This window comes from Thamnophis sirtalis, unplaced genomic scaffold (assembly GCF_051295495.1).
Source record: "Thamnophis sirtalis isolate CommonGarterSnake01/CBP01778 unplaced genomic scaffold, rThaSir2_p1.2 scaffold_12, whole genome shotgun sequence".
Lineage (NCBI taxonomy): Eukaryota > Metazoa > Chordata > Lepidosauria > Squamata > Natricidae > Thamnophis > Thamnophis sirtalis.
In genome coordinates this window covers 835,517-854,485 of record NW_028261392.1, presented here as the reverse complement: position 1 = coordinate 854,485, position 18,969 = coordinate 835,517, and the positions used below count along the sequence as shown (strand labels likewise).

At 45.7% G+C, this 18,969-nt stretch overlaps 1 protein-coding gene across 4 annotated transcripts in view; it reads right to left on the bottom strand.

The window, feature by feature from the left end:
* The window catches only part of FGFR3 (fibroblast growth factor receptor 3), a 65,232-nt gene that overhangs the window by 39,930 nt on the left and 6,333 nt on the right, over nt 1-18,969 (bottom strand). For all 4 annotated transcript variants that reach the window (XM_087726490.1, XM_087726491.1, XM_087726492.1 and 1 more), the window contains exon 2: nt 167-430. In XM_087726490.1, the coding sequence (XP_087582616.1) occupies nt 167-430 (264 nt within the window). The remainder of the gene's footprint in view (nt 1-166; nt 431-18,969) is intronic.

Sequence of the window (18,969 nt, the reverse complement as noted above, 5' to 3'; positions counted from 1 at the left end):
TCCATCCTTCCTCCTCCTCCCTTCCTCCCCACTCTTCTAACATTGACAATGTTCCCTAGTTGGGTCATAAAACATCTGCAAGAAAACCACCAAGCTCAGAGAGCACCAGGGGGCCCTCATTTCAACCTTGAGTTGCAAATATTCTCCTTCATTGCTACTGACTCACCTGTAACTCGGACCGTGAAGTTCCTGAGCATTTCCACCGAATGCCTCTTCTTGCAGCTGTATCGGCCTGAATCATTGTAGGACACACTTATAATCCTCAACAGTTTTGGACCAATGTGAGTCCGGTTGGTAGGCGAAATCCCAACGCCGTCTTTATACCAGAGGAGAGATACAGGTGAGTCCGGAGTATTGCACTGAAGTTCAACTGTATCGCCACTTCCAACCACCAACTCTTCGAGGAAACCCGTTTCCCTTCTTAAATCATCTGCAGGAAAGATATTTTAAGAAAAAGATAATCAGGTTCTTGAGCCATTGAGATACATTAAATCAGATTATACAGTAGCATTGATTGTGTAGCAACATAAGAACATTGACCAATTATGTATCATCATAAGAGCCGAGGTGGCGCAGTGGTTAAATGCAGCACTGCAGGCTACTTCAGCTGACTGCAGTTTTGCAGTTCGGCTGTTCAAGTCTCACCGGCTCAAGGTTGACTCAGCCTTTCATCCTTCCGAGGTGGGTGAAATGAGGACCCGGATTGTTGTTGGGGGCGATAGGCTGACTCTGTAAACCGCTTAGAGAGGGCTGAAAGCCCTAGGAAGCGGTATATAAGTCTAACTGCTATTGCTATCATGTCCATGTTGATTCTTAGGAACCACATAGGCAGTTATTTTCCAGGACAGTCCAATCATGCCACAGGATAAAGATCAGTATGTAGGTGAGGTTCACTCCAAATGATTTTTCACGATTTTTCTTTATCGCTAGCTACTGGTGTCCAAGAAATCTTTTGACTGCTTTTTTAGAACAATCAACAATCAGTGGGGCAGAAGTTGCCTCCAGAAGTTGTGGGTGATCCATCACTGGAGGCTTTCAAGAAGAGACTGGACAGTCATTTGTCAGAAATGGTGTACGGTTTCCTGCCTGAGCAGGGGGGGCTGGACTAGAAGACCTCCAAGGTCCCTTCCAATTCTGCTATTCTGTTACCCTTGAATCTGCTCATTTTGCTTCTCACTTCAGGCCTTATCTGGATTTTTAAAGCTCTTATTAGCCAAACCTGTACACACTGCACCTCCCCTCCATCTTCCCCACCTGTTCCTAAGATCTGCTCCATCGTCCCCTTCCTCATTCCTCTGCTTGCTATTTCCTCTCTTCTATTCTATAAATGGCTTTTCCTTTCCAGGATTGATCTGTGGAACATTTGCAGCATAATTGAACATGATTCTCAGGGATACAGGAACATCTTCCCTCCCCATAAGGGTCTCTCTTGCATGCATTCCAGAAATCCCGTGATCTACCAAACTGATTAAGAATTTCACAGTTACCAGGCTAATATGTCGTAAGGATCCCGGCCTAACATCCCAATGGCAATATGCTAAATAGTATCACTGCTTAATTACAAGTGGGACATCGTTTGCTTGTTTTTCATTCACCACTTCCTGAAATTCCACCTCTGGACACACTTGGATCCTGTGTTTTACACGAGGTTTTCCAAGATAGGCAGCCCTTTGCCCCAGTTTCAGTGGAAGTGAAACAGTGGAAGAACAATGCTCAACACATTTGAACGTCTCTGCACTGAGGATCATAACATTCTCCTCCCAGGAGATTACAGGTTGCCTGCAAACATTTCTCTGGAAAAAAAAATAATAAGAAGAAAGCTGTGTATTTTCCTGTGCTAATCTTCCATACTAACTCAAGAGACAACAAATTAGATTGGATCAGACTTAAGCCACAGCAACACAATCAACAGTTCCAGTTTTGGCTCCTGGAGCATTTTGTAAGTATCTCTGCACACCTCCTATTAGTAGATGTCCATGGAGAGCAGAAAATCCAGCTGCCTCTTGAAAAAAGCACCTCTGGGACTTTATATCAGTAGGTTGGCCAAACGACAGGTGTGAACCCTTATGATTTCGTGGGTGCGTTGTCAAGAGTCCTGAGAAGTTTTATACCCCGCGGAGCCTTCCCTGAAGTTCTCCTCAAAAGCCCCTCTTCCAAGCAATCCTCGGCCTGTGAGGAGGGATGGAAAGGGGGTGTTGGGAGACCTACCTTCCAGGTGTGTCCAGGTGAGTGGACCAATTGCAGACACTCATGGAAAAGTACGGCCAAGAGTGAAGTCTGCTGCCATTCTTCCCCACACCTGAGGCCCCTGGGCCAAATGCATGGAAGGATCCAAATGTTTGCTGATGCCATTGAAACGTGGCACAGAAATCAAGCGGGCCGTAACAGATATTAATTTTAAAACATCCATTGGGAGTTTTCCTCTCACGTTGTGCCTGTTAGTGGCCTGACACAACATTTCCAAAGAGTGCTAAAGGGGCACATTTGTGTGGCTGGCCACGCTCTGCGCTTAGAAAGGCCCCCGTTGTTCTTAAACTCCGTTTCCAAAGCCAGCACTGGAAGCCTCGCATAATGGTTGGAGACAAGATTTAGCACCTACCATCCCTCCTCAATTTTTCAGCCCTCAAAACGTGATTAACATGCTTGCTTGCTCTGCCACTTTGCAAAAGGGTTTTTCTAGCAACTCTGCAGATAAATGTTCTCCATTCTTATGGGTCTCCCTGTCCTTTTGTGGCCCCCCTCAGATTAAATCTTCCCTTAAAACGGACAGCTGGCCTCCAACATCTCGGGATGAAAATGCAGGATGCTGCAGCCCCCCAAAAGGCTTCATTGGGGGAGAAAAACAAGAACAACCTTTGGATCCTCCAACAAAGGGCACAAAGACCAAACTTTTGCTTGGCAAGCTAATTAAAACGGAAGCCACCACCGTCCAGAGCCAACATCTAGGGCCAAACCAGGAAAAGGGGGCCAGGAGAGAGAAAGAGCCAGGGGGCTCAACTCCATTCAAAGCCCAGCTTCCAACTGGGATTATGCTCAGTGCACATTAATTGTCATTCCAGCTACAACCGTCCTAGTTTCAGTGTGAAGTTTACTCTCCACTGCACAACGACTGAAAATCAGCATCGGTTGCAGGGCCCAGATAGCCTACAATGTTTTTTTTTCCCCCAGCAAGTGAAAAAGAACTTTTAAGAAGCATAAAAGCCCTCCAAAACTTGGCCTGGTTTTCTTTTTTCCAGCTTTCCATCATTCCCATTCATTCCAAAAACATGTAATCTCATTGTGGCTTGAGTACATAACGCTGCTTTTATGCTTGCCTAGGCACAAGAAATAATGAACCCAAAATCAACAGCAGAACATAATAAAAATGAGATGGAATCAAAGGGAAAACAGCGGGAAGATTTAAAATATGAACAGGTTCCTTATGCCAAGGACTAAGAGGTTTTCTCTGAACACAGCATAACTTCTTTATGATAATAAGCCCTTTGGTTTCCATGCAAATCTCCTTCTGAAGAAGGCGAACACCAGTTCATAAGAAAGAACATCAGCGCACCGATAAGCTGGTTGGCGTTGAGACCTTGAGTGAAATCTCTGGAGAACTGCACCCATTCACCCTACATATGCTGAAAAGCTTACGAGCGGCCCGTAAATCTTGACTATCAAAATGTTCCCCTTTTATTCCTTTCTAGAATCTGTCATCCAGGTGGGAGGACAATCTCAATAGTGCAGAAATTACACTTCCAATTCAGAAGACCACAATGAACCCGAAGCCCTGAGGCCTTCAAGGGTGATTTTATTCCAAAAGACAATTGGATTTTCTTGGGTTTTTTTCCTTTGAAAATGTTTCACTCCCAAGAAAGTCCAGTTGTCTTTTGGGGGGAAAAAGCACCTTTGGGACAACCATGACCCGAATGATTGAGAATCTCCATAGACATAAAGAAATGTATATGTATTTATTTATGTATCAAATTTATATATCCGTTTGCCTCAAGAGAAATGTCTCAAAAGTCCAAGAGAATAAGACTGTCTGGAGAATCCGGTTTGTTCAGGAGTGAGCAGCCCTCCTAATCACCACATCTTGACCCAGGAAGGGGATGTTGGGAATTGACTTCGGGTGTCTTCCTTCTTTCTTCAGAAGTGGACAACTTGACCAAAAAAAAGGTGTTTTGGGAACAGACCAACGTTGGATCTGTAGCACCTTTTCCCATTCTGAATCTGAACTCCACGGACCTCTGCTTCCATTCCTTAGTGCAGGATCATCCCATGTGCAGCTTTAGAGCTGAGTCCTTTCTATTCGTTATTCTGGAATCTAGAATTACCCTTGAATCCTAGCTGGTGGTATAGGCATATCCATGTTTTATTCGCAAGTGTGCATTTTTGTGGAGTTTACCTCAATGGTAAGCAGCGTCTTCAATTATTTCTTAGGCCACCATCTCTTCTGATCCTTCCTTTCTGTTACTTTTCTGCTCCATCCCAGTTTCAACAACCCCAATTTCCCAATTTCCTGTCTTTTAAGAAATGTCTCGTTTACATTTTGCCTTGGACTCTCAATGATAATCTCTGGGCAAACAACGACAGAGTCCAAAGCTTGGTGCTATCAAAAGTCATGATAAAGAGGGGAGACAAATAATTTCAAGGGGAGTTAAAATTCATACACTCCAAGGTTTGAGGAAAGAAGGAAGGAAGGAAGGAAGGAAGGAAGGAAGGAAGGAAGGAAGGAAGGAAGGAAGGAAGGAAGAGGGGGGAGGGAGGGAGGGAGAGAGAGAAGAGAAAGAGAGAAAAAGAGAGGGAAAAAGAGAAAGAAGAAAAAGAAAGAGAGAGAGAAAGGAAGGGAGAGAGAGAAAGAAAGCTACCTAAAATTTGAGTAACCAAAATCTTGGTTACTCCCCCTCTTGTGATGATTCAGCATCTGTTTACCAGCAATGGCATTTCAACTTCAATGGCTTTGTTCGCCCAACACACTCATTCGTGGTTAACCGAAGTAAAGTTAATGAAGTAATTCAGTTGCTTTGCACAACCCAAAGAATTATAAGCTGGTTGAATGAGACATTGGGCTACAAACTCAAGAACTGGGCTTCAGCCTCGTAAGTGATTAAAACCCAGCCGCTGAGAAACAGAGACCGGTTAGTATGCCCGTAGCTCTCAGCCTCCCAAAAATCCTTTTTTCCCTGTGATTTTGGCTTTCCACTCAAGCGGTTACAACGTGCCAATGTCCACATAACGATTTTCTGTGCCCGTGTGCTACCTCAATGCCCTTCTAATTGCACAAAAGGGGGATTCTACCATTAGATGCACTTTTCCGCACTCAATTAAAAATGCTACATTTTTATGTACATTCGGTTTAGCTATTGCTGGGTGACTTAACTCCTTGATTGAAGATAATTTTCAATAATAAAAGTATTTCTGGTTTAAGATGAGAGCCTGAGGTGCTTGCAATTTATGTTTTCAAGGAAATAACACTAAGAGATCCAACTAGTACTAGAAATGTTCTTTATGCTTAAATCGAATAAGAGGATGTATGCTGTTTATAGCCAAATAGACCAATGGAGAAAATAAGAAATGAAGATTTGATGTAACTTTGTAGGGGAAATTGAAGATATTGTTTATGTATAAAGAAGAAAAATAATGGAAGAGAATATTTTGGCTGAAAGTGGAAACAAAACTATGATGTAAAAAGGACTATGGAATCGAGAGGATGTAAAGGAAAAGACTCGAGCAACTCTTTGTTCCTATAAAATGTATAATTTGTATTAAAAAATAAAAAACCTTGAATGGAAAAAAAAGAAAGAAATCCAACTAGTACTAGCACTAACTAGCACTGATGATGTTACGTGAATCACCTGCAAGAAAACAACCGAACTTAGGGAGCCCCAAGGATGACTTCAACCTCCTCTTCCTCCTCTCCATTCTCTTCTAACACTGATGGTGTTACCTAGCTGGGTAACGAAACGTCTGCAAGGAGACAAATCAAGTTCAGAGAACACCAAGGATGATTTCCTTCTCCACCACCTCCTTCTCCAAAATTAACTTTCCCTTAGACTTCCAGTCCATTTCTAGATTGGAGAAAAGTGTCTATTTCATGGATGGGCTGGACTTCATACTTGTAGAAATGCTCAGATGAAATCTGCCCTGAGTCCTCCCTACCAAGCACGGCGTTTTCTAGCTATTCAAGTAGGGACACAGACGGAAAACGCAAAGAGGCCCAGAGCTCATCCATCAGCACTTCACACAAATATATAATATTGGGTGGATTTCCACAGACATGTTCTTTCTCAGTGAAAGTCCTCGGTGAAAGTCCTACTTGAATCATTCCGATCTTTGTTTCTGCTTCCTCAACGCCTCCCTTGTTAGTCACCGTCTTCGTCATGAACACAAAATGGGGGAGAAAAGAGTTTCTCATAACAAACAGCTTCACTCACATAGTTAAAAGCTTTTCATTCATCACAGAGAGAACAGAGTAACGGAGTTGGGGGGCGACGTTGAGGGTCTTCTAGTCCGATGACGGCTAAAATTTTTGTCCTTGGGACGTTTGCCCACACCCATCACGCAATGCACCCTGCCCTCTGTGTGTGCGCCCACGGCCCCTCGCATCTTCCACATGCACCGCAGAGACCCGAAAACCAGCTGGCTGGTGAGAGGCACAGGCGCATACACGGTGGAGCTGAGGGCTGTGAATGCCACCTGTGGCAGGTGTGCTATAGGCTCACCATCCCAGTTCTAGCCCGGCCTCTTTTGCACCAAGGGAACAAATTCCATTCCATTCTCTAAATCAGTGTTTCTCAACCTTGGCGACTTTAAGTCCTGTGGACTTCAACTCCCAGAATCCCCCAGCCAGCTATGCTGGCTGGGGGATTCTGGGAGTTGAAGTCCACAGGACTTAAAGTCGCCAAGGTTGAGAAACACTGCTCTAAATATTCCGTTTAGTCATACGTCAAATTTCACACATCTTCTCACGCGGATCCTTTTCCTTTTAGCCCTTTGCAAGGTTTACTAATTTGCTAACTGCAATACAGTGGTCATTATTTGCTGGGAATATTATTATTATTATTTTTTCCAAAAAAAGAAATCCTTGTTTTTCGAGACTCAGGAGGGAGACCAATAAAACCTCCAGCAGGGCGGTTCTCGGTGGTGTTCTTAAAGCAAACTCCACCTCTGAATGGAAGAAATCCCCAATTCCCACCACTCCTCTCCTCCTTCCCACCCACGGCTGCCTGTTTTGGGGAACCTCTGTGGAAAGTACACAACGTCCCAGCCTTTGTGTGCCAGGTAAAGATGTGGGACACAACACATTCCATTCCCCCGGAACACAAGGGCCTCCTATTTGGGGGCTAATTAAAACGGTGTTTTTGACTCTTCCTTCTTGCCTCCAAGTGTGGAAACGGCTGGGAATTATATTTCCTGCCATGTAGCTGCAACACGGAGTTTGCCAAGGTCACTCATGCCCTCAAGGCTCGATTGCTGCCACGCACTCTACATGGGGCTGCCCTTGAAGAGTGTTCGGAGACTACAGTTGGGCCAGAATGCAGCCGCGCGAGCGATATCGGGTGTACCTCGGTACACCCATGTTACACCTATCCTCCGCGAGCTGCACTGGCTCCCTATTGGTCTCCGGACGCGCTACAAAGTGCTGGTGTTCACCTTTAAAGCCCTACATGGCATTGGACCTGGATATGTGAGAGACCGTCTCCTGCTACACACCTCCCAACGTCCGATAAGAACCCATAGGCTAGGCCTCCTCCGGGTGCCGTCGACCGGACAATGCCAGCTGGCGACCTCTCAGGGGAGAGCCTTTTCTGTAGCTGCTCCGGCTCTGTGGAACGAGCTGCCAGCAGAGATCCGAACCCTTCCCACCCTCGTGGCCTTCCAAAAAGCCACCAAAACCAGGTCTTCTAGTCCAACCCCCTGCCTAGGCAGGAAACCCTACATCATTCCAGACAAATGGTTGTCCAATCTCTTCTTAAAGACTTCCAGTGATGGGGCATTCACAACTTCTAGAGGCAAGTTGTTCCACTGGTTAATTGTTCTCACTGTCAGGAAATTCCTCCATAGTTGCAGACTTGATCTCCCTCTAACAAGGTTCCTTCCTTCCTTCCTTCCTTCCTTCCTTCCTTCCTTCCTTCCTTCCTTCCTTCCTTCCTTCCTTCCTTCCTTCCTTTTCCTCCCTCCCTTCTTCCCACAATCATAGTTTTTAGGAGGTCTTCTAGTCCAACCCCCTGCCTAGGCAGGAAACCCTACACCATTTCAGACAAAGGATTATCCAATCTCTTCTGAAAGACTTCCAGTGTTGGGGCATTCACAACTTCTGGAGGCAACTTCTGTTCCACTGATTAATTGTTCTCACTGCCAGGAAATTTCTCCTTAGTTCTGAGTTGCTTCCCTCCTTGATTAGTTTCCATCCATTGCTTCTTGTCCTGCCGCCTTCTGGTGCTTTGGAGAATAGGTTGAGTCCCTCTTCTTGGTGGCAACCCCTGAGATATTGAAAGACTGGTTAAAGAGAGTCCTCTTTGTTGGAGAGCGGACAGACGACACGGCCTTCTTCGTAGAAATCTTGCTGCTTTTTAGAAAGAGCCCCCATGATTCCTGCACTTGAATGCAAGGGTCAGAACAGACCTCGGAGACGTTAGGACCACCTCAAGAACCTCAAATAATATTCCACAGTCACCTTCCAGGACCTCTTTCCTAGCAGACCCTTCGGAGCAGCTGACCACTCTGCTATCCTTGATGTTAAACCAAGACCACCTACACGGCATAAGGGAGCCAAAATAGGCTGTGAGACAAGGAGGCATTTGATTTTAAAAGAGGGGAAGGGAGGTTTCCTGTATTTTATTTTATTTTTTTAGTAGAGGAGTGGGTGGGTGGGGAATAGGAAATTTCTCCAAGCCGAGCCAGTCAACCCTCCAATCCATGTGCGACTCTGGCATAAAAGCCAAGAGGCTACCTGTTCGGTTTCTGTGATTGCAAGGAGAAGGACTTCTCTCCGACTTTTGGGGATATTCGTTTCAATCCAAACTGGAGTAAATCTTTCTCATTTCTGCTGTTCTCATCTTATTATTCTGACTAATAGTGAAAGCCGTGGATTCCTCCGTAGTCGTGCATGAGAGGTGGACCATGAGGAAGGGGGAGAGCCAAAGAACGATGCTTTCGAATTGGGGTTCTGGAGAAGACCTTTGAGCAGAGGTCTTCAAACTTGGCGACTTTAAGACAGTTTCAGGAGTTTTACAATCTTTTTATTAGAATTTCAGAGGTCAGTTGGTGCCATCTGGTGGCATTCTCTGGCCAAGCCAAAGCATCTGCATCCCTCCCTCCCTCCCTGCCCGGGACTTCAGGCCGAGTAGCCGGGAAGAAAGCAGAGCGTAGTAGCTACGTCACGTGTGTGTATGTGTGTGTGTGTGTGTGTGTGTGTGTGTGTGTGTGTGTGTGTGTGTGTTTGATTGCCTGTAATGAGATTCTTTCTGTCTAATGCAGAGTTGTCCAAACTTGGCAACTTTAAGACTTGTGGACTTCAACTCCCAGAATGCTGGCTGGGGAATTCTGGGAGTTGAAGTCCACAAGTCTTAAAACTTCCCGAGTTTGGATACCTCTGATCTAAGAGTTTGCAGAGGAAGGAAAGGATCACAAGAGAGAAAGTTATGATGACTGGGGAATTATGGGAGTTGAAGTCCACAAGTCTTAAAACTTCCCAAGTTCGGAGACCCCCTGGTCTAATGCGTTGGCCATCCCCCTTGCGCTGCTGCGTTCGGAGGCTGGATGGTTCAAATCCCTGCAGCTACCTGCCTAGCGCCGTCATGGGGGCAGGAGATGAAAAGGGCCTTTAAAATGAAACGTGGATTATACGCTTGACAAGTTTGCAGAGTTTTTCCTGTACAGAAAGAGCTGATAAAAAGGGAAGCTCTCCGCCCCCACAAATCCTCCGGAGCAGAGCACCCCCCCTAAGGCTAGACCCAGGCAGCTTTTCACAAGTAGTCCTTGACTTACAACAGCTTGTTCAATGACCGTTCGAAGTTACAATGGCATGGAAAATAGGGGCTCATGACTGCTGCCAGATCCACACTTACGACCACTGCAGGATTCCCCATGTTCCCATGATCAAAATTCATCAGATTGGCAGCTGATTCCTACTTATGACGGTTGCCGTGTCCCTTTTGCAAGAAAAAGTCAACGGGGAATCCGGGTCCCCTTAACAACGGCGTTTCTATCTTAACAAATGCAATGATTCACTTAACAACCGTGGCAAGAAAAGTGGTAAAATGGGGGCAAAACTCACTTAACAAATATCTTCACATAGCCGCCAGAGGTGAGTTCCTACCAGTACGGAGCGGTTCGGCCGAATAGGTAGTAACTCTGGCAGATACGTGGCTGTACCGGTTCTCTCCTTGGCAGCCTCTTCATTTTCATGCCTGTTTTCTGTACATTTTCCGTTCTGCACATGCGCAGAACACTCTTCATTGAAAAAAATGTTGTTTCTTTCCCTTTTTTAATGTTGTGTGCATGCACAGGCCGTTTTCAGTGCAAACGCACACGCGCCCAGAGCAAAAATTTGCGGGCACCGAACCGGTAGTAATGGTGGCAGGAACCTTCCCCTGGCAGCTGCCTAGGTTTTGGGCTCGATTGTGGTTGTAACTTGAGGACTACCTGTACTGTACAAGAGGAAGGCCTCCTGTTCTTCTTCCACCCTCACCTCGTTTCTTCCCTCCTGAAAAAGCGGGAGGTAGAAAAACCCCTGAATAATAGAGAAAAACAGCGATGGGAGCCAATCGTTGTGAAGGTCACCACCGGTTCCCTTAAGGGCCCCCCACTTTTTCCAAACAAAGCACAATTCCACAAGACCGAGGAAACCAAGTTAAGTAGACTTTTGACTTTTGAAGAACTGGTTTGGGCCAGTGCACAGCCAGCGTCCTTGAATTATGACCCGTATGGAGCCTGCCCATAACTCATGACAGTCGTAAATCAAGGCGCCCACCGGGGCTGACCTGATTTTACAACCTTTTCTCTCTTTTTTTTTTTTGCAGCGGTTGTTAAGCGAGCCTGTGGCTCTCCATGAGCCCGTTTCATAAAATAAAATAAAAAATGGAAATAAATGCCGGGTTTTGATGTGGGGGCTGCAGGAGGTGGCACAGTGATTAGAGTGCAGCACTGCAGGCTACTTCAGCTGACTGCTAGCTGTGGTTCAGCAGTTCAAATCTCACCGGCTCAAGGTTGACTCAGCCTTCCATCCTTCCGAGGTGGGTGAAATGAGGACCCAGATTGTGGGGGCGATATGCTGACTCTGTAAACCGCTTAGAGAGGGCTGAAAGCCCTATGAAGCGGTATATAAGTCTAACTGCTATTGCTATTGCTAAATGGCAGTAACTTTTGTTCAAATGTTGCTGAGTGACCAAGGGAGGTTCTGTTTCTTCAGGGGCCGGGCTGGGTTTGGGCCCAACCGTCAGAACCCCAAGTATTTTCCCCAAGTAGATCTGCCGTAACTCTGAATGATTGCTAAGCCACTGGTCGTAAAGGGAGGCCGTGCCTGGGTTAAACCTGCAGGAAAGAAAACCCTTCCCTCCAGAGTGAGGGAGAGAAAGACGGCAGGTTCCGCCTTAAACAACGAAGTTTGCCCAAGGTTTAGCTCTTCCCTTCTCCCACATTCCTCTCAGCTCTTGCTGTCCTGGTGACCAGAGGCAACGTTGCAACACTCAATCATGTTGAATATCAAACTCGCCCTGGGAAGCCTCCCCCTGCGGCCACAGCTCCACACCAAGGCAGTCACAAAACACAATTCAAACAACTCTGCCGAGAGAAAGCAGGAGCTTCAAAAGGGGGCGAGATGCACCACAACAGGGGCACTAAAACAGCCCGGTTCTCTTACATTCTGAGCCTCCAACTTTTTCTCTGGAAGAACAAAACCATAAATTAGAACTGCTGGGGCCCTGCCTGTATTCTGATCAAGGATTCTAGGCATCTGTTGTATGGTATCCAGCGGTGGGCGATGATCAGGAAAGTTGCATGGGGGGGGGAAAACTGGTCTTTCAAACACGGGATCTCTGGGAATGTTGTTGTTGTTGTTGTTGTTGTTGATTTTATTTATATGCCGCCGAATGAGAACTTTGCATCTGTGTGATGTAAGGTAAGGTTCTATAAAAGCCCAGGAAAATGGATTGGCGTTATATTTATGTATTCTCCCTCTACTTTTATGCCTGAATTACAACAACATAATCAGTCATATCCGATTGTTATGCTTTGCTTTGAGACAAACACATGACCCAGATTGAACCAATATCACTTGAAGAGGTGTCGCATTCACTCAACAGAGGCCAAGAGGAAAATTGGTTTTTTTTGGGGGGGGGGAAGGTTCTTGGTAGCCCTCAACATACAACTATGAGCCCAGAATTAGTAATAGGTTATACTGATCATTAAACGGTCATCAAAATTCCACATCTGGGAAAGTTGGAGGGGAGCGAAAGAAAGGATGTATGGAGGGTCGAAGAGGTACATTGGGTCTTTATTTTGGGGGGTTTTGTTGACAAGAGGAATGGCTGTGTTTATTGTTTAATGTTATATGGCCCCGGTTCTGCACAGTATATATGTGACTGTACAAAATGAAAATGGAAAATAAAAACACATTTACTAAGTCCGTCATAACTTTGAATGGCCTCTGAGCAACCAAATATCCTTAATTGAAAACTATCTGTACACTTCTATCCATCTGAGTGGACTACAGGACACTGGAGCTATATTACTTTCTGCTTTTCAGTACTGTGAAAGGATTGGCCATTCCCCCCAAAGAATATTTTCCTAAGCCCAATTTCTTATTTCCAGACTCTGCCACATGTTTCGCAAGAGCATAAAGTCCCCTTCATCTTGTAGGTGTTTTTTTTTAAAGTCTTAAGAATGGATTAGAATCACCTAAATCTCTGTATTCCTAAGACAACACATCTTTTTTCCAAGTGTGGCTTCTGGAGCCACTATCTCACAAAGGCCCAGTCTCCAAACAGGAGGGAGGTGGGGGGAAATGTGTGAAAAGCCAGAGGGAATTACTTTCTCGTACCTGAATTATGTGTTGTGACCTCTACTCCTCCCTTTCACTTCCTTTGAGTCCTATGCTGATTATTATTCCTCAGAGCTCTCCTGAATACTTCCCCCCCCCGCTCCAAACCCACACCTTTTCTGTGGAAGTTTCCTCTTCTTCCTGGTCGCCATGGGGGCCAAGCTGGCAGAGCCGAGAGTCCTTGCCATGCTCTCTTGAAAGAACGACTTCTTCTTTGCAAACAGACTGCGGTGAAAGGCTTCAGGACAGAGTCTCAATTGGCTTCTGGAAGCGTTTGCCATTTTCTCCTAAGGGACCTGAACTTGCTCACGTCAACCGTGGCTAGAAATGTTCTCACCCTCCTTGCAAGCAAGAGTTGCAGTTTGGGGAAACGATTTGAACAAGCACGGGAGGCGGCTTGGATTCCCACTGCTAAATTACAGTGAAATTCACCAAAACAGAGTAAATTCCCCCCCCCCCCGGACTTTCAACCTGAATGTTTGAACAAAGTTGCCCCCGTTGTGTACTGTAGAAAGGGGAGGGAGACAAACGTTAGTTTGAAGAAAGATAAAATACGTAGGGAACCAAGGCTACAGCCAGATCATCAAGTAGGCGTATACTCAACACGTGATCGAGGAAATCTCATACTATGTTTCACCACCTCCAATGGCCAAACCTACTAGAGATACCAACAGTTTACTGAGCGACAATCAAAATCAGATGATTGAATCCACTGCGGCTGGAACACAATGCCCAGAACCAAGATTTGTATCCCTGCAACACTTCAAAGGGGTGATTCAGACTGAAGGGGACTGAATCAACTCGCTCCTCCAACTAAGAGGGGGTAGCAACATCTAGATGCCTTTTGGGAAACATGAAGTAGAGCCCTGAGCTTTCCCTGAACAAAGCTGGGGAGAGGAAGGACATGGATATGAGTGGTAGCCGATGTATCAATGACCATGGGTACTCTTCCCATCTCTCATTCTTCTACCACAGTGTTTCTCAACCTTGGCGACTTTAAGTCCTGTGGACTTCAACTCCCAGAATTCCCCAGCCAGCTCTGCTGGCTGGGGGATTCTGGGAGTTGAAGTCCACAGGACTTAAAGTCACCAAGGTTGAGAAACACTGATTTAAATGATTTGTAGCCAAGGGAGTACATACAATGCATTGCCAGTACGGGGACAGCTACGTTGGAGATACTACCCTGGACGTACATTATGCTTTATAACTCCAATGCTCAGCCGTGTTAACTTTGAAGAGAGGCTTTAGCTCTGAGAATTCTCCACCTCCGGCCTAAGCGGATGTCCATACATCTTAGAACATAGGATTGGGCAGGGACCTCGGAGGCCTTCTAGTCCAACCCCCTGCGCAGGCAGGAGGCCCTATGCCATTCAGGACGAGGAGCTGTCCAGGCTCTTCTTAAAAACCTCCAGTCGTGGAGCGCCCACAACTTCTGGAGGCAGGTAGTTCCATTGATTGATTGTTCTGACTATCAGGAAATTCCTCCCTTGGCTCAAGGTTGCTTCTCTCTTGAATGATCTCCTTCCCGTTCCGTCTCGTAGAGTTAAAGCTCTTAAGTTGCCAACGTTGAGAAAGTTTGAGAGGCACCCAACAGCGAAGGCTTTTCAACAACAGAGTGTCAATCACGAAGACCAAAATCACAAAGTGGGTTGGAAGAACGTTCCTTTCTTGGCACCGTGGAAGAGTATTTCCCCCCCCCCCGTTAGAGAGGAATAAATTTAAATGAGGGGGGGGAGTTTCTCAGTTGGTGGCTGACATTCAGCCCCACCAAATCCAAGCCGTGGAGAAGGAGAGGGCCTCGGTTGCCAAGTTGGCTTTCAACACAGCCCCAGAGGAGCAGGCAGGACATCTCTCAACACGTCAGCAAGTCTCCTTTGTCTCCTACGGAATTGCCCACAAGTCACTTTCCCCGTCATTTTCTGTCTCCCTTCCACTCTTCCAAGTCTCCTTCTTGAGAGACCGCCTACTGCTGATCACCTCCACATGACCCATTAGATCTCATCGTTTAGGCCTTCTCCGAGTTCCATCCGCTGGCCAATGCCGACTGGCCACCACGCGGAGGAGAGCCTTCTCGGTGGTAGCCCCGACCCAATGGAACAATCTCCCCGTGGAGCTTCGTACCCTCACCACCCTCCAGACCTTCCACACAGCCCTTAGAATCTGGCTATCCCGTCAGGCCTGGGGCTAAAGATTGTAACCCGACCGAATGGTATGAATGTTGCGTTTTAATCATGTACTGTCTTATATGTAAAAGTCTGTCCCCCCCCTTCCTTTTGATTGTGAGCCGCCCTGAGTCCCCCCAGGGAAAAGGGCGGCATACAAATAAACAATCTAAATCTAAATCTTCTGGCTTGCTCCGATATTTGCCTCTGTACAAGTGAGACCCGGATAAGACGCTTGTCCTTATACTGATACAGGTATTCCTCAACTTATGAGCACAATTGAGCCCAAAATATTTGTGGCTGAGTGAAACGCCTGTTGCCTCATTTTGTGCAACAGTTGTTAAGCGAATCCCTGCGGTTGTTAAATTAGTAACACGGATGTGAAGTGAATCTGGGGTCTTCGTTGACTTTGCTTGTCAGAAGGGCACCAAAATAGCAATAGCAGTTAGACTTATATACCGCTTCATAGGGCTTTCATCCCTCTCTAAGCGGTTTACAGAGTCAGCATATCGCCCCCAACAATCCGGGTCCTCATTTCACCCACCTCGGAAGGATGGAAGGCTGAGTCAACCTTTGAGCCGGTGAGATTTGAACCGCTGAACTGCAGATAGCAGTCAGCTGAAGTGGCCTGCAGTACTGCACTCTACCCACTGCGCCACCTCGGCTCTGTAGTCATGTGACCCCCCCCGGGCACTGCAACTGTCGAGGGGCCGTCGTGGCTCCCGTGGTTAGGGGCTGGGCTGCGCACCGCTGAGGTCGGCGGTTCAATTCCCGTGAGCGGATAAATGGCGGAAGGGACAAGAAAGGAGACTCCCCTGATTTCCTCCCAGCATTCAGGCACCCCGCGAATAAGGTAACACCGCCCGGAAAAATTCCTTTCACGGAGACAGACGGCTACCTCGGTGATCCCTGGCTAACTCCTGCCATACCCTTTTAAAAAATAAAATAAAATAAAACTCTCAAAAATACGAGCCTGTGGCAAATCCTCCAGATTTTGATCCTGTGACCACAACGGTCGTAAGTCACTTTCTTCTGCACCGTCGTCACTTTGAAGGGTCACTAAACGGACTGTTGTTAAGTGGAAGTCCGCCTGTGTTGGCACTCTTACTATCCTTGTGTTTTATACACAGAGAAACAACAACACCAGGTGCACAATCTCCTCTCGGGTTTCCCCCCCCCCCTTTGTGTTGTGCCACACAAGGTGTGTTTGTGTCACACCCACAAGTTTGCCAGCTCAGAAACCAAAAGCGGATAAGTTCCTCTCCTAGCCTTGGAACTCTTTTTGACTGAAAAAGGATATCTCTCTCTCTCTCTCTCTCTCTCTCTCTCTCTCTCTCCCTCCCTCCCTCCCTCCCTCCCTCTCTCTCTCTCCTCTCTCTTTCTCCCTTCTCCTCTCTCCCTCTCCTTCTCTCTCCTTTTCCCTCCCTCTCTCCCTCTTTCCTTCTCTTTTTGCTCTCTCTATATCTCCTTCCCTCTCCCTTTTTCCTCTTTCCCTTTCCCTCTCTCCCTCCTTTTCCCTCTCCCCCTCTCCCTCCCCCTCTCCTCTTTTTCCCTTTCTCTTTCCCTCTCTGCCTCTTTCCTTCTCTCTCCCTTTCCCTCTCTCTCCCTTTCCCCCCCCCTCTCTCTCTCTCTCTCTCTCTCTCTCTCTCCCTCCCTCCCTCCCTCCCTCTCTCTCTCTCTCTCCTCTCTTTCTCCCTTCTCCTCTCTCCCTCTCCTTCTCTCTCCTTTTCCCTCCCTCTCTCCCTCTTTCCTTCTCTTTTTGCTCTCTCTATATCTCCTTCCCTCTCCCTTTTTCCTCTTTCCCTTTCCCTCTCTCCCTCCTTTTCCCTCTCCCCCTCTCCCTCCCCCTCTCCTCTTTTTCCCTCTCTCTTTCCCTCTCTGCCTCTTTCCTTCTCTCTCCCTTTCCCTCTCTCTCCCTTTCCCTCTCTCTCTCTCTCTCTCTCTCTCTGTCTCTCTCTCTGTGCATTAGTTCATTACAAATGATTTATTGGCTCCTTGACAGATAATCAAAGAAGATGACAATGTCTCCCCTTGCTATAAAATGGGAAATATTTCTTAAAAGCCCGTGAAGGAAACTCCTGAAATAACCAAGGTTAACATGGACATTTCCCCCTTTCTTCCTCTTCTGACAGTCAAGTGTCCTTACCAAGGCCTCTGATTAAAACCGTCGTCGGTTCGGATGGGGTTGAATCTTGGTGCCTGGATCTAACATAAAACGGACCCTGAAGTCATTCCTGCAGCCGACCAAACGGCCAGGATTTGGGGCGAAAACCAGGACAAATTCCCTCATGGAAAGAGTCGGATGCCAAGTGAAGAATAAGAGGACATATTTTCCACTATTCCACCCTCGGAAGCTGCTGGGACTCCTAACTGCATCGTATGATTTCGTTCCCTGGTTTTATATATTGCCTTTCATTAAGAAGAAATAATAGGGCACTTTTCAGGATTAAATACAGGGGTCGGGTGAAATTAAATGGTTGGGCAAACCCTTCCAAGCGTCTCGCTCACATTCTTAAGCCACAACTGAAAGCAACTCCATAAAATTAGAGCAGATTCAGACCGCAGATACGGCTTCTTTTAGGATCCAATGGCATCCAAGGGGGAGGGAATTTGAATAAGGTTGCCCAGAGTGCCTAAGCAGGGCGCTTGAAGTCAGTCCACACATCTTAAAATTACAGAGGTTGAGAAGTCAAGAGAAGAAGGATTGAGAAGAAGGACTTGGCTGACCAACAGGGACTCCAGTTACCCAGACAGAGGACTGGAGCTATGCACCAGAGACACAAATTCCTTGTGTGTCCAATCACACTTGGCCAATAAAATGTTCTGTTCTACTCTACTCTACTCTACTCTACTCTACTCTACTCTACTCTACTCTACTCTACTCTACTCTACTCTACTCTACTCTACTCTATTCTTCATCATAAGGACGAGCAATTTTATAAGATATGGGACTTGTTCTATCAGTGGCTGGGGGGAAAAACTTGGAAATGAAAAATGTTTTACTCATGTTTTAACTGAAGGAGTTAAATGATAACACAATCATGCTGTGAAATAAATTAACAATGAAAAACTGATATATCTATGAATTGAATACTTTAGAATTTTTTGCTTTAAAAAGGATAACAACGATTTTATGTATACTTGATAGAGGATTGGTGATATAATGTATAACCTTAAGAACATATTATAATGATATCTTGTTGATAAATAATTTTAATAAGGGAATAATTAAAAAATTGGTATATATATGTAGCGACCATTTAGAATATTTTGTTGAAAAATATTTCTGTTTGAAGGTATGAGGTACAAGGATAACAATGAACATAAGCATACCTGATAGTTGATTGGTGGAATTATGTATAATGGAAATAGTGATATATAAATATAAATGGTTGGTAAAAAAAATCTTTTCTTTCACATGGGGATTATATAAAATTATACTGTTATCAAACAGATAATCAAGAATGTAAGGGAACTATGATTTATTGGGGAAAAATAATACTAATCGTAATTGAATGTATACTGTACAATGAAAGTGAGGCATTTAGTTATACTGGATGAAAAATCTGTGATGGTAAATGTTATTTGAGAATATGGATGTTAAAACACCTGTAACCAAACGACATGCTGTAGGTGATGATGCTCTTTTTGTATCTGTGTGTGTTTTGTTTTTTGTTTTTTTATTGTTGTCTGTATGTGTTGTCTGTGTAATAAAAATAAAAATTTATAAAAAAAATATGTTCTGCTCTACTCTATTCTTCACCATAAGTAGCTAAGCTAGAA